Source organism: Nematolebias whitei, chromosome 8 (assembly GCF_014905685.2).
Source record: "Nematolebias whitei isolate Nwh7 chromosome 8, NemWhi1, whole genome shotgun sequence".
NCBI classification, from domain to species: domain Eukaryota; kingdom Metazoa; phylum Chordata; class Actinopteri; order Cyprinodontiformes; family Rivulidae; genus Nematolebias; species Nematolebias whitei.
Window position 1 is genome coordinate 33,654,515 of NC_056505.1, and position 13,806 is coordinate 33,668,320.

Genomic DNA, 13,806 nt, shown 5'->3' on the forward strand with positions numbered 1-13,806 from the left:
CATATATATATATATATATATATATATATATGTGATATTTGTAAGTTGAATAAGTAAAAAATTTCAGTTATTTAACATTAAGGAGTAGTTGCATTCATTTTACATTACATTTAGTTAAATTTAGCTACATTTATTCTGTCTTACATTTACATTGGGTCCTTTGAAGGCAACCATTATGCTGATGTGGCCTCTGTGAAAATGAGTGTGACAACCCTGAATAGAGTCAACCTCACATAGTGAATAAAGAGGATATTCTGGACATAAACTTGACAACAGATGTTGTTTCTGTAGCAACGCTAACAGATGATGAGTGGTTGTTGGACATTTATATCTTATCTCACAAAGTGTAGTTTAGAATAGATACTGATGCAAAATGCAATACTCTGACTCTAAACTGCTATCAGTCACTAAATCACATTGGGAAGCTAAATAGTTCCAAGAGTGCTGAGAACCTACTCAAATAACAGGATAACGCCAATTGCTGCAGTCGACCTTCCACTACAGTACAAAAGTGTAACTGCACAGCAGAGTTTGAAATAGTGGACACTACATAAGAGAATGTGCTCAGTGCTTCAACAGCTGAGGCCTTTGGCCTAATTGCTAGACTGGACTCTCTACATGACAGCAGAGTGGTAAACAATGTGAGGAAAGTTAATGACATGGCCACAAACTCGAGCCCACCTACTGGTCTGGAAAACTTTCCTGAGCTTATACCACTACTGGAATATTGCCAGGCAAATATACAATAAAGATCAACCCCAGAGCAAAACCAGTGGTACATCATGTGCGCTGACAACCAGTAACCCTCAGAGCAAAGGTAGTCAGTAAGCTCAGTGAGATGGTAAATGATGGCTACATCACTAAAGTCAACCAACCAACTGAGTGGGTGAGTTCAATGGTTGTAGTCCCAAACAAAGACAAACTTCGAATTTGAATAGATCCAAGTGACTTGAACCATGCTATTAAATGGGAGTATTACCCAATGTGCAGAATCGAAGAGGTTGTATCTACTCTGCCCAATGTAAAATTGTTTTCTGTACTAGATAACAAGTCAGGTTTCCTGCAGATAGAGTTAGATGAAGCATCATCTTTCTTCACAAAATTCAACACCCCTATCGGAAGGTTCAGATGGCTGAGGCTACCCTTTGACATGAAATGTGCACCAGAAATTTTCTAGTGCATCATGGATCAAATGTTGGAGGGCAACAGTGGCATGACAGGCATCATGGATGACATTCTCATTGCAGCACCCACAATGAAAGAGCATGACAAAATACTCAGAAAAGTTGTGGAGAGAGCCACAAGCTACAATCTGAATATTAAACAAATGCAACATCTGCCAGTCAGCAGTGCCATATGTGGGACATTTGTTAACAGCTGATGGATTAAAACCAGATCCTGCCAAAACAGAAGCTGTAAGATGCATGCTGCCACAACTGACAAAGAAGGAGTTCACCGCATCTTGGGATTTGTGACATATTCAACAAAGTTCATTCCAAAACTCAGCTAGATAAATGCTCCTTTAAGGTAACTTACAAAAAGTGATATAGAGTTCTCATGGGATCCAGCACAGCAGAGATGTTTTACAAATTTAAGCACTTATGCACTCATCACCCAGTGCTGAAGTTGTATGATGTAACAAAACCTGTGGAAATATATTGTGATGTAAGCAGCAATGGACTGGGAGCTGTTCTGATTCAGGATGATCAACCTGTGGCCTTTTCAAATAGGTCAATGACTGATGCTGAGACACACTATGCACAAACTGAGAAAGATATGCTCTCCATATTCATGCTTGCACGAAGTTTCAAGACTGCATATTTGGGAAACATGTCGGAATATACAATGACTACAAGCCACTGAAGGACATTTACAAGAAACCATTACTATTAACTCCTATGCACATACAAAGGATTTCTTGCGACTGCAGTGGTATGACATCACAGTAAGGTACAGAAGAAGGGAAGACATGGAGCTGCCAGACAAATTGGCCAGGACACAGCTGTCAGATAAGACACAAGAGGTAGGCAGTCTGGAGTGTGTCTCAATGCTAAACCTTTTGTCTGTAAGTAATAAGTACAAAGTACACTGAACTGCAAAAAAGGCCATACCTGCTGAATAATTTGCTGAAGAAGACTCAATTTCTCTTTGGTGCAGACAACAGAAAGGAACTGCCCATCCCTATTCAGCCCTACTGGAATTCAAGAAGTCAGCTAGCTGTAACTGTTGGTATAGTGTACAAAGGAATGTGCATTGTTGTTGCTTCCACCATGCAAAGACACATGCTTGAGCTCATACACCAGTCTCACCTGCGTATGGTGACGAGCAAACAACGGGCATGTGAAGTGTTATACTGGCCAAGTATGAATGCTGAAATTGGAAACATGATCAGAAGTTGTAAGTGTGCTGAGATTCAAAACAGACTTCCTAAACAGCCACTCATACCATACCATACCAATTTATTTATATAGCACTTAAAACAGCAACAAGGCCAACCAAAGTGCTGTACAAAAGAACACAAACATGCACAGCAGACAGGAAAACATAAAATAGAAATACAGATACAAATAGCAGCAGAAGCTAACTAAAATGGCCAACAGAGTAGAGAACAGACCGGGCCAAAACAAATCACACCGTGTTAAAGGCAAGCGAATAGAAGTGGGTCTTCAAGCGAGACTTAAAGACTGAGAGTGTGGGAGCCTGCCGGACACTCAGTGGCAACTCATTCCACAGTCGTGGACCTGCAACAGAGAAAGCCCTGTCACCCCTGAGCTTACGACGGGTTTCTGGGACTCATGTCAACTGAAACACCAGAGCTACCATTTGAAGTAGTGGCCTCTGATCTGTTTGAGTTGAGGACAAGCAGTACATCATACTAGTGGACTATTATTCAAAATACATTGAAGTTGAACTGTTAAAACTACCATTTGAAGTAGTGGCCTCTGATCTGTTTGAGTTGAGGACAAGCAGTACATCATACTAGTGGACTATTATTCAAAATACATTGAAGTTGAACTGTTAAAAGACCAGTGCAGCCACACTACTATTGAAGCCCTGAAATCTCAGTTCAGCAGGCATGGCATCCCTGCCATTCTACAGACAGCTAATGGACCACAGTATGCATAAGAGGAATTCAAAGACCAACAAAGCCCATGCTCAATAATCCAGGAGGAATTCAAAGAGTTCTGTCAAAACTATAGCATTCGGCACACAACGTCTTCACCTCACATGGCACACTCTAATAGTGAAGCAGATCAGGCAGTAAAAACAGTTGAGACTTTCGAGCAAAGCAGCTGACAACTATTTGGCCCTTCTGGACTACCAGACAACTCCTCTTGAGTCAGTTGGCCTTTCGCCTTCACAGTTGCTTATGGGCAGGAGACCCCACAACAAACTGCCAACTGCTCATACTCTACTTAAACCGATGGCTTATGACCCACTCAAAGTCAAGCATCTACTGGACAAGACTAAAGACACACGTATGTTCTATTACAACAGAAGAACAAGTCATCCCCGCCCAGACCTACGACCTGGAGATGAGGTCAGGAAGGCACCGTATCCTGGCAAGAAGAAATGGACCGCTACCCTCATCACTCATCAGCACAGTTCCCCACGATCCTACATTGTGGACAGTAAAGGCAAGCTGTTTTGACGCAACATCCAACATCCCTGCAGCTCCACTAAAACTGCCAATCAGTCCCGGCATAATTTGTATGACGATGAGTCCTGGTGTGAAGCAGCAGTTGAGGAGCCACAGTCAACAGTAGCCCCTCCAGAGCCTCCTCCTTGTATGTGGTACGCTGTCTGGTATGCTGTCTTTATGTCCCTAATCAGTATCCATACCGAGTTGATGTTACAGCTGGCATGTGCATGAGCAGGTGTACAATATATGCAATGCTAATAAAGACAACAGTACAAGTCTTGAGTTGACTCCCACCTCACTTTCTATCTAAGCTCAGCCTATACACGGAATAAGTATATTACACCGGTTTCCTCCCACAGACCAAAAACATGCATGTTAGGCTGATTGGTAACTCTAAATTGAACCTAGGTGTGAGTGAGAGAGTGAATGGTTTTGTCTCATTTGTCAATATGTGGCCATGTGATGGACTGGCGACCTGTCCAGGGTGTCCCCCGCCTCTTGCACAGTGATAGCTGGACATAGAGACCAGTGACCCCTGTGACCCGAAAAGGAAGAACCGGGTAAAGATAATGGATGGATAAATGTTGACATATGACAAATGCTAAATAATAGACTTGAATTTAACATGTTGAATACAGGCAGAATGGTGGTTAGAGCTGAGACATTGACGCAAGACATTTTATTAATGGTACAGAGTAGACAAATGAATATGCACAAATGAAAACATGCCAACACAACCTAAAAGTTATTGAGCTCTTTCTGCTGTGGGTGGGTGATAACATTATTTTAGTACCAATGATCCAGCCTACCTACTGTAGATAAAAAGTCATCCTCTTCACAAATCTGATCTTGCAGCTGAAGTACTGACATGCTGCTGCTTTGACAGGATGCAATTTATCAAGTCTTCTCACCTGCACCTTTTACCTCAGAATAAAAAAAAAACTAACTAGCATGCACAACAAAAACCAAACTCCCACTCGGAATGCTGATGGACATGCTTTTCCTTTTCAGTGCATGTGTACCAAGCATGGACTGTATAGCACCAAGCAATATAGAGCAGATATTACCTGTGAGTAATGGAGGCAAAATAAAACATAACCTCTTCCTGTTTTTCAGCTATGGCATTTTTATATTATTTCTAGGGGATAATTTTATCATTGAACAAATCTATTTTATTAAATCTTTGCAATGTTATCTAAAAAATGTGTGTTGTGTTATCACTCATTTGCTAGGTAAATTGTTCCATCTCTATTCAAGTCCCTTTCATATGAGGATTATGTAAAACAAACTGAAAAAGGTTGAACTACCTGCTTGAAATAAAAGTATTTTTAATCACTAAGGGAAGCAGGCAGCAAGACCCTGCATGTACTATTTCAAGAGCTGCTGACTTGCCTAAATGCATATATAGTATCGTTTACATTTTGGTGGTGGTTACATTTTCATATCCTAACAGGTTAAAGCAATAACTTCCAGCTTATTTGTTCACAGAACAAGTCCATCCATCCATCCATTATCTTTACCCGCTTGTTCCATTTTTGGGTCACGGGGGTCGCCGGTGCCCATGTCCAGTAATCACTGTGCGAGGGGCGGGGTACACCCTGGACAGGTCTCCAGTCCATCACAGGGCCACATAGAGACAAACGAGACCAACAACCATTCACTCTCTCACTCACACCTAGGGACAATTTACAGTTACCAATCAGCCTAACATGCATGTTTTTGGTCTGTGGGAGGAAACCAGAGTACCCAGAAAAAACCCACGCACACACGGAGAGAACATGCAAACTCTACCCAGAAAGGCCCCTGGACCAGGGTTTGAACCAAGGACCTGCTCGCTGAGAGGCAGCAGCTCTACCAGTTGTGCCACCGTGCTGCCCACAGAACAAGCCATTGTTTGGAAATTCTTAAATCTTTTTAACAAAGTTCTGAGTACATTTTGTCCATCCATTTTGTCCAGAGCTGTTGATGATTCATACCAACTGGGTACATAACAGTTCTCATTTTGCACTCATAGCATTTCCCCTACCAGTACCCAAGGAGGGTGACCTGCGCTCTCTATGAAACAGCCTGCCATGCCATAAAGATCATGGCATGTAGAAAATTATGAAACATGCATACATGTTTGCCCCCACCGTTCAGAGGGATTATAGAGACGGTTCTGTCATCTCCAGAACAGAACTCGTCTCTCCACTCAGAAGTTCAGGAACTACTGATAAATAATGTAATTTCCAGGGTTCCCAACGGAGAGGAAAACATAGGGTTTTACTCACGTTACTTCCTTGTCCCAAAAAAAAAAAAACCGGAGGGATGAGACCCATTCTCAACTTGTCCATGTTCAACAAATCGATCATGGAGAGACAATTCCACATGCTGACAACCAAACAGCTGTTAGACAACATTCACCAGAACGATTGGTTTACCTCCATAGATTTAAAAGACACTTATTTTCACATTCCCATCATTCCAAAGCACAAGAAATGCCTACGCTTTTCTTTCCAGGGGACCCAGTACCAGTACAACAGGCTGCCATTCGGTTATTCCCTCACCCCACACACATTCTCAAAATGTGTGGAGACGGCTCTGCAGCCGTTACACAGAGCAGGAATGAGAATTATTTTTTATATGGATGATCTGCTGCTGTTTACTTGATCCAGACAGGAAGCAGCTGCACAAACCAGAACGTTGATGTCACACCTGCTGAACCTGGGGTTTGCTATAAACTGGATAAAGAGTTTGGTTCTCCCATCCCAGATGATCGTTTATCTGGGAGTGGAGCTAAATTCAGTCACAATGACAGCCCGCTTATCACAGAAGAGAGCCAAAGCTCTGACAGCTCAGCTCTGCCGCGTCAAACCCCGCAGTGTAGCAATAGCTGTCTAGGTCATGAAACTTTTGGGAACAATGTCATCAGCCCACACTGTGGTTCCGCTGGGCTTACTTCACATGAGATGCCTTCAGAGATAGTTCACCCACCTGCGCATCGATCCGGTGCATCAGAAGAGCCGGATGATCTCTGTGCCCCCCTCCGTGGGAATCGACCTGAATCACTGGGGAAACCCCCTCACTCTGTCAAAGGGAGTTCCAATCAGCAGGCCTATGTCACATGTCTCAGTTTTCACAGACGTGTCCCTGTCAGGCTGGGGAGGAACATGCCTATCTCAAGCAGTGGGGGTGCAGTGGCCAGCCCACACATCGTCTCATATAAATGTCTTGGAATGTCTCACGGTGTGGAGTGTGATTCAGCACTTTGCTCCCCGTTGCGGAATCAACATGTTCTGATCCACACAGACAACAGAGTTACTACAGCTTACATAACCTGGCAGGGAGGCGTGCGCTCAGACCAACTGTTACACATTGCAAGACAGCTGCTTTGATGGGCACACAAAAACCTGCTCTCCATCGGAGCAGTGTACATCCCGGTGTCCTGAACAGGGGAGTGTTAAGATATTTTTGGACTGGTCCTATGGTTTTGATCTGCTCAGAGACGGGATTATAATGAAATTATGGCCCGGTTCTGACTGGGTTAAACTGGGCCAGCAACTCTAAAAAGAGTCTCCCTGGGATTCAATATCTGTCACGGAACAGAGTTTAATTTGCTTGCCACATCACATAGAAAGGCTTTTTGAAGCACCATCTCACATTTCCTAACACATCAGAACCACATAAGATTCATTGAGATCACACTTAGTCACGCTCCCTCATACACTGACAGGTTGAGCTCCCCTTCTGCGAAAGAGGAGTCTAGGACCCTATAAATGAGTAATGACACAGGACATCGGGGCTCTTCCGGGTCTACGAACGTGTCACAGACCAGGGAGTCCAGCGCTATAAAGAGTCCAGCGCTGTAAATTGTAACCTTTTCCTGCCTTTTTTAAATATAATTGATAAAACTTAATTGACGTTTCCTTGATTTATTGATAATGAGAGTTGCCACTTCTGAGGGAGAGTCGAGCCGGGAGGAAAGACGTGGGCTGGAGGTGGTTTCTGGGTCCGTTGGCCTGCAGCCAACTCCCATGGACATTATGTCCACTCCCAGGAGTGGACATAATGTCCATGGGCGGTCCTCGCCACGAATACTGGAGGTTCCATCCCGAGATGATCTCTCGGATTTGGAGCAGGTTCAGCCGAGCAGCAGTGGATCTGTTCGCCACATGGGAGAACGCCCAGTGTCAATTATGGTTCTCACTGAGCCCATGGGACGACCCATCGTTAGGAGTGGACGCTTTTGTGCACAGCCCATGGCCAAAAATGTTCCTTTACGTGTTTCTTCCAGTCCTTCGAATATCACAGACTCTGAACTGAGTCCGGGACGAAGAACTGTCAGTCATCCTTGTAGCTCCCGAGCGTGTGAGCGCTCCGTGGTTCCCAAATCTGTAACGTCTGTTATCGGGCCGGCCGTGGAAACTGTTGTAGAGGGAGGATGCTCTCCTCCAGGCGGGAGGAGCGATCAGGAGTCACCCAGAAATAGGCCAGCACATTTGGTTCTGGCCGCTGAGCAGGTCCGCTTAGAAAATATGGGCCTCTCACAAGATGTGGTGCACACAATCCAAGACTCACGAGCTGCTTCCACCACAGCGCTGTACACATCAAAGTGGACATCTTTTCAACGCTGGTGCATGGCGAAAGGTGTAGAGGCCATCTCATGTCCACTAGGTGGTGTGCTGTACTTTCTGCAGCAGTTGATGGACAGAAATCTAGCATTCAGCACAATTAAGACTTATGCTACAGATATTTCTTCTTGTCACGAGGGCTTTGGTGACAGCAAGTTTTTAATCACCCGCTGATGAAGCGTTTCCTGAAAGGTGTACTGAGACACAGACTGGTGTCACGCCCACTAGTTCCACAGTGGGACTTAATGTTGGTTCTGTGCAGTCTGATCAAAGCTCATTTTGAGCCTTTAGATCAGGTTTCACTTAAATTCCTGTCACTTAAAACAGCCCTGCTGTTGGCTTTGACATCAGCAAACAGAGTGAGCGATTTATGTAATAAACATAAACATATATAAACATGAAATGTTTTTTGGTGCAAGCGGATGCTTCATATTGTGTCTGAATGAACCCAGTGAGGCATAGACTACATCCTGCTTCACCTTTAACCCACTAGTGATAGCCTTAAAGGTATACGAAATAGAACGTTGGTTAAATACTGTAACCCCAGATTCTATGAGTATAGGCACAGTCCTTTAAGCTCTGGGCCGCACTGGTTCCTAAACGGCTGAAGAAAAAAGCTATTTGGGAGCCGATTACCCGGTCTCACCATAATTTATATGGACCGGGGGTGAGGCTCACACAGCAGGTGGGCGTGGACTAAAGTTTTATCAGTGCTGCGCTGCGCGCTGTTTTGCTTACCCGAGTGAGGTAGACACAGGACACGTGCCACGCCCTCACTGCAGCCTTCTCCTCCAACGGGTCTCAAAACTAATCCTATGGCTCAGGTGTTACCCGCAGCTGTTTCCTAGGACAGTTTTAGTCGAAGGCTGTGTTGAGATGATTCACCCAGACTGTTAACTACCTACGATCCTTGCACCACACCCAAAGTCTCACCTCGTGCCTCGCCCAACCTAGCAGCAGGAGTGGGGACATTTGGCAGACGAGGAAGTGCAAGTTAACGGTAGCTAATCTCCTGATTTAGCGTTACAATTGTTATCCGATCTGGCTTTGTTTAGAATCTAGGTATAAGATTCTTGGATGCTGTTTTATAATCAAAGCTACGAAACCTTTTAAAACCTCCCGTGATTTTGTTGTTACATTGAACCTAGTTTTTCCACTTCCATGAACAAAGGGGTGTTGAAATAAGAATCCAGAATTTCACGTTTTGCTTTGCTTTTTAATCAATGATTTTGCAGGGGAAACAGCGATATGCACAGTCCAACAATGATTACATTTGATTACAAAGAGGATACATAATGATTTATACTCAGAGTTTAGTTATATTACAGATGTTGATCCTTCTTGGGCAAAGCAGTTCTCTATTCCTGGGGGGGGGGGGGGGGGAGCTGGCGAATGACTGTAGGTTTGCTCCGTTCAGCCTCAGTTATTTTCCTTCTGGCAGGCTGCACTCTGTGAGTTCTTCGGTCGTCCTGACTCACTCAAGCACTCCAAAACCTCCACAATTTACCCACACTATCTACCTGCCCCAATACATTATCTCTCGCCACAATGACAAATATTTCACAACTCCAAGCAATCAAATTTAAGATGTAATTGATCTTTCTGCCTGCCAATTTGTAGGCTACCACTCTAATTTGAAATAAATTTTTATTAAGGACAATATTGGTGAAACGTCTCCTTACCATCGCTGTTTTTGTGGAATTCCTCGAAATTCCAGCTCAGCAAGAAGCAAATTTCCCCATTCACACTTGAATGCGGACCGTTTCTGGTCCTACAGCTGGTCTGAATTTGAAGAAAAGGGTTCGAGCATATAATCCGGGCTGAGGAAGAAAATGACTCCAAACGAAGCATAGTCCATTGGATTTGCCCCAGTTCTTCAGCTGGAACCGTCCAAATACTTGTCCTATAATCCACACGATCCGGTGGTCCAACAGCCCCGGTTTCACAGAATCATCTGTATTTATAGGGTGATGTTTTGACTGACAGTTCCAAAAGATCATGCCACCTGCCTTAATCCAACCTTCTTTGGGTTGGACCTGGCTCAGGTTCCATGCATGTCTATGGGAATTGCCACATCACTCCTTATACATATTAAAATCTGGGTGTAACTCATTTCGGTCCGGTTCTGTCCGGACATGCCTGAGTCACTCTGAGTTGTTTTTCTCTCTTGTTTTCCTTATTAGGAGTTGTTTTTTGCTTGGAACTGTTTTCAAGGTTTGCCATTGCGAATCACTCTCTGCTTGTATAACTCTTTACTCACATAATGCTTCTGAAAACATTTTCTGAGAACAAAGTTTTCTTCCTTCTTAAATTCTTCAACATTATGAACAAACTTAACAGAATACATTTAAAACTCACAAAGATTATAGTATCACTTGATTATTTACTTGTTTTTGGTTGTAATAAACAAAACATGTCTTTATTTTAAAATATAACAGTCTCAGCTGAGGGAAATGTGCTCCATCCCTCACTTTTTCTTCTCCCCACATTTTCCCACTTGCGTGTGTGTATGTTTGAGTGCGTACGTACATGTGTATGTTTGGTGTATGAGTGTGTGCGTGCATGTGTGCGTTTATGTAGTGTGTGAGTGAGTGAGTGCATGTGTCTTTGTGTGTGTGTATATGCATGTGTGTTTGTGTAGTGTGTGAGAGTGTAAGTGTGTGTGCTTCTCCAGCATCTGTCTCTTATTATCTCAGCCTGGAAACTTTGGGGCTTTTCCACACAGGCCCAAAACAAAACATGTTGGGACAAGTCAGACTGATTCCATCGCAGCGGGCCTCCATTGACAGCGCGAAGGGATAAACCCACTAGCGTTAGCCTTAAAGGGCTGTGCCTATACTCATAGAATCTGGGGTTACATTATGTAACCAACGTTTTCCCTGTGCTTGTTGTGATTGCAGTATTTCTGCTTGACAAACTAGACAAGTTTACTGGTACCTCAGAATAGACTGCAAAAACACCTTACCTGTCATTTTCCTGGTTATCTGGTTGACAGTTTGTGTCCACATGATTGGTGTTCCTGAACGTACTGACAGCAACAATACTAGCATCTTTTTAAAAAGTTCAAGTACTATATTTTCAACTTGAATGTGATGGGAAAGATTATTAAAAACCTAGAACATCTGGAAAAAAACACATTTTCTCTTGGCATCTGCATGTTCTCTTTACTTCTTAGAATTAAGTGAAACACTGAGGCAAAGAAAAAACATATAGCAACTATAATATCAACCCAGTGATTAAACAATTTAAACAGAATGTTTCCAAACCTCTAGAATAGAAACTGCAACACTGAACCACAGCCCAACCTCCTTAAACTTGAGGTCTGTATAAAGCTTTTCAGAATTAAAAATGAATAATTCAGGATCTTTAGCATTTTATTTTAGCTTACATTTAAAAATGATTGGACACATACCTTAAAACATGACATAAAATGTAATATCGTTCAGTCATTTGTAAAGGAAAAATTATATTTATGAAAACGAAAATACACGTGTTCCATTTGTGTTCATTTCAGTGATGGGATTTGTTTATTGTCATCTCCTGTTTGGAGTGTGGGGAAAATGTAAGAAATTAGATGCAGGTTATTTTAAATTAACTACAAAATTTTCAATGGTGAACATAATTCAGTAGTTCCAAAACTTTTTGACTAAAATAAATGTTTTTTCAAGTTTGTGTATCAACCTGAGAGAGGTACAATGATATTGGGGCTGTGTGTCATCTGCTGACCAATAAAAGCTTTATAATAATAATAAAGTGCTATGTGTTGTCATCATTGTATGTTCCCATACAAAGACAAAATTGGCTTTCTGCATTTAACCCATAACATCTGGGATACACCCAGGTGGAGCAAGGGGCAGCTATGTAAGTGCCTGGGGAGCCATTTGGGATTAGGTGTTCTGCTCAGAGACATCACGAGATGTGCAATGACCGGGGATCGAACCCAGGACCTCCGGGTACCAAGTCAGCTGCCCTGCCCCTACACCATCTGGAGAATTGTCAGTGGTGACCAAAAAAACAAGACTGGCAAGCAGGTAAGAACAAAATTTACATTTCTGCTTTAACTTTGAGGGTTTTTTGTGTGAGGAGCTTATCCCCAAACTCAAAAACGTACGGCTCTAAGACCATCAGCACACATCTACACTAAATCCCACAGAGCAAGAATCAGACTGGTTTCATATTTACCGTGGCTCCATGAGTAAAGGTCAACACATTAGTGTTGAGGTATGCCTCTTCAAAGGTAAGATGTTCATAAAACAGTAAAGCTAATGAATCATTCTGTGTGGATGCAGTCAAAGCTCATGAATACAAATGGTCATCGTCTGGTTAATTCGCCATTTAGGGATCAGGCTGGAAAGGATGTGCAACTGGTTTGGCTTGTTAACAATATAGTGATGTTCTAACAAGTGAGGCGAGTGACCAATGAAAATTGAGTTTTCAAATTGGCACTTTTGTAAACATAACTAACTTGTTGACAGGCCAGGTAAATTTAAAAAAACTTAGACAACAAACATGATTTTAAAGCTTTTAAAATAAGATAATTTGGAGATAAAAATAACTTGTTTAAAAATTATTTAATGTGACGTGCTTTGCCAGCCCATGTAACATATTTTGTTTTACAGATAAACAGCTCAAAAGAAACATTAAAATGAAAGTACCAAAATTAGAAAGTTAAGGTGAATAAGTAAAAAATTAAAAAGTCCAATCTGATTGAAAACAATCCTTTTTTTAATTTACTATTATTATTGTACTGATGACAAGTTCAGCTCTAATGATTGTTATGTGAATGTTTGGTTTGCATTACCTGTGACAAGGTTGTCCACTAGTGTTGTAGGGATGCAAAAGATCCCCACCAGTAGGTCACTGATTGCCAGGTTGAGAATGAAGAGGTTGGTGACTGTGCGCATACAACGGTTTTCCAGCACGATCAGACACACAAGGATGTTACCCACCATGCACAACAGGAAGATGAAGGCGTAAGCAATGATGTAGCTGGCTGCTACATACAGTGAGTGTTGATAATATGGAAAAAAGGTGATGTTGGTGGCATTAACTGAGCCATTCTGGATGGTGTTTAAAAAAGTTGCAATGATTGCTGATCCCTCTGACTCCATTCCTTCCTCTCCCATAAAGTCCAGAATTTCCATCCTCTTTACATAGACCAGCCAACTCTGGAAGGGAAACCAAAAAGAGGAATATTGACAAATCAGTTTGGAGCAAGTACAAACAAACAAAATAAAATCTGGCTTTTGCAACCACAGCACTTCGATAACTTGGCTCTCTGACTCTTAAAATGTTGTTTAAAAGGGTGATACCATTGGATAAAAATATCTGCTATTTGTCTTATTTTCTCAAAGAAGCCACACTTGATGACATGAGAAGATTTTTAACCGGTTTTAATTGCAAGCGCAGATTTTCATAAAAAGTTACACAGATGTACAGAAATATACGCATGGAGCCCAGTCATGAGAATCGAACACTGACAGTGTGCAAGGTTTGTTTTTATGTGCTTGTCAGTTCCCGGCTCATAGACAGACTGATGTCCTTGGACTGCCA

The 13,806-nt window shown here is 42.4% G+C and overlaps 1 protein-coding gene across 1 annotated transcript in view; it reads right to left on the reverse strand.

Moving 5' to 3' along the window:
* npffr1l2 (neuropeptide FF receptor 1 like 2) overlaps positions 1–13,397 on the reverse strand; it is a 125,245-nt gene extending 111,848 nt beyond the window's left edge. Inside the window, exon 1 of the mRNA XM_037680592.1 lies at positions 13,055–13,397. Within this exon, the coding sequence (XP_037536520.1) occupies positions 13,055–13,397 (343 nt within the window). The remainder of the gene's footprint in view (positions 1–13,054) is intronic.
* Positions 13,398–13,806: the final 409 nt, after the last annotated feature.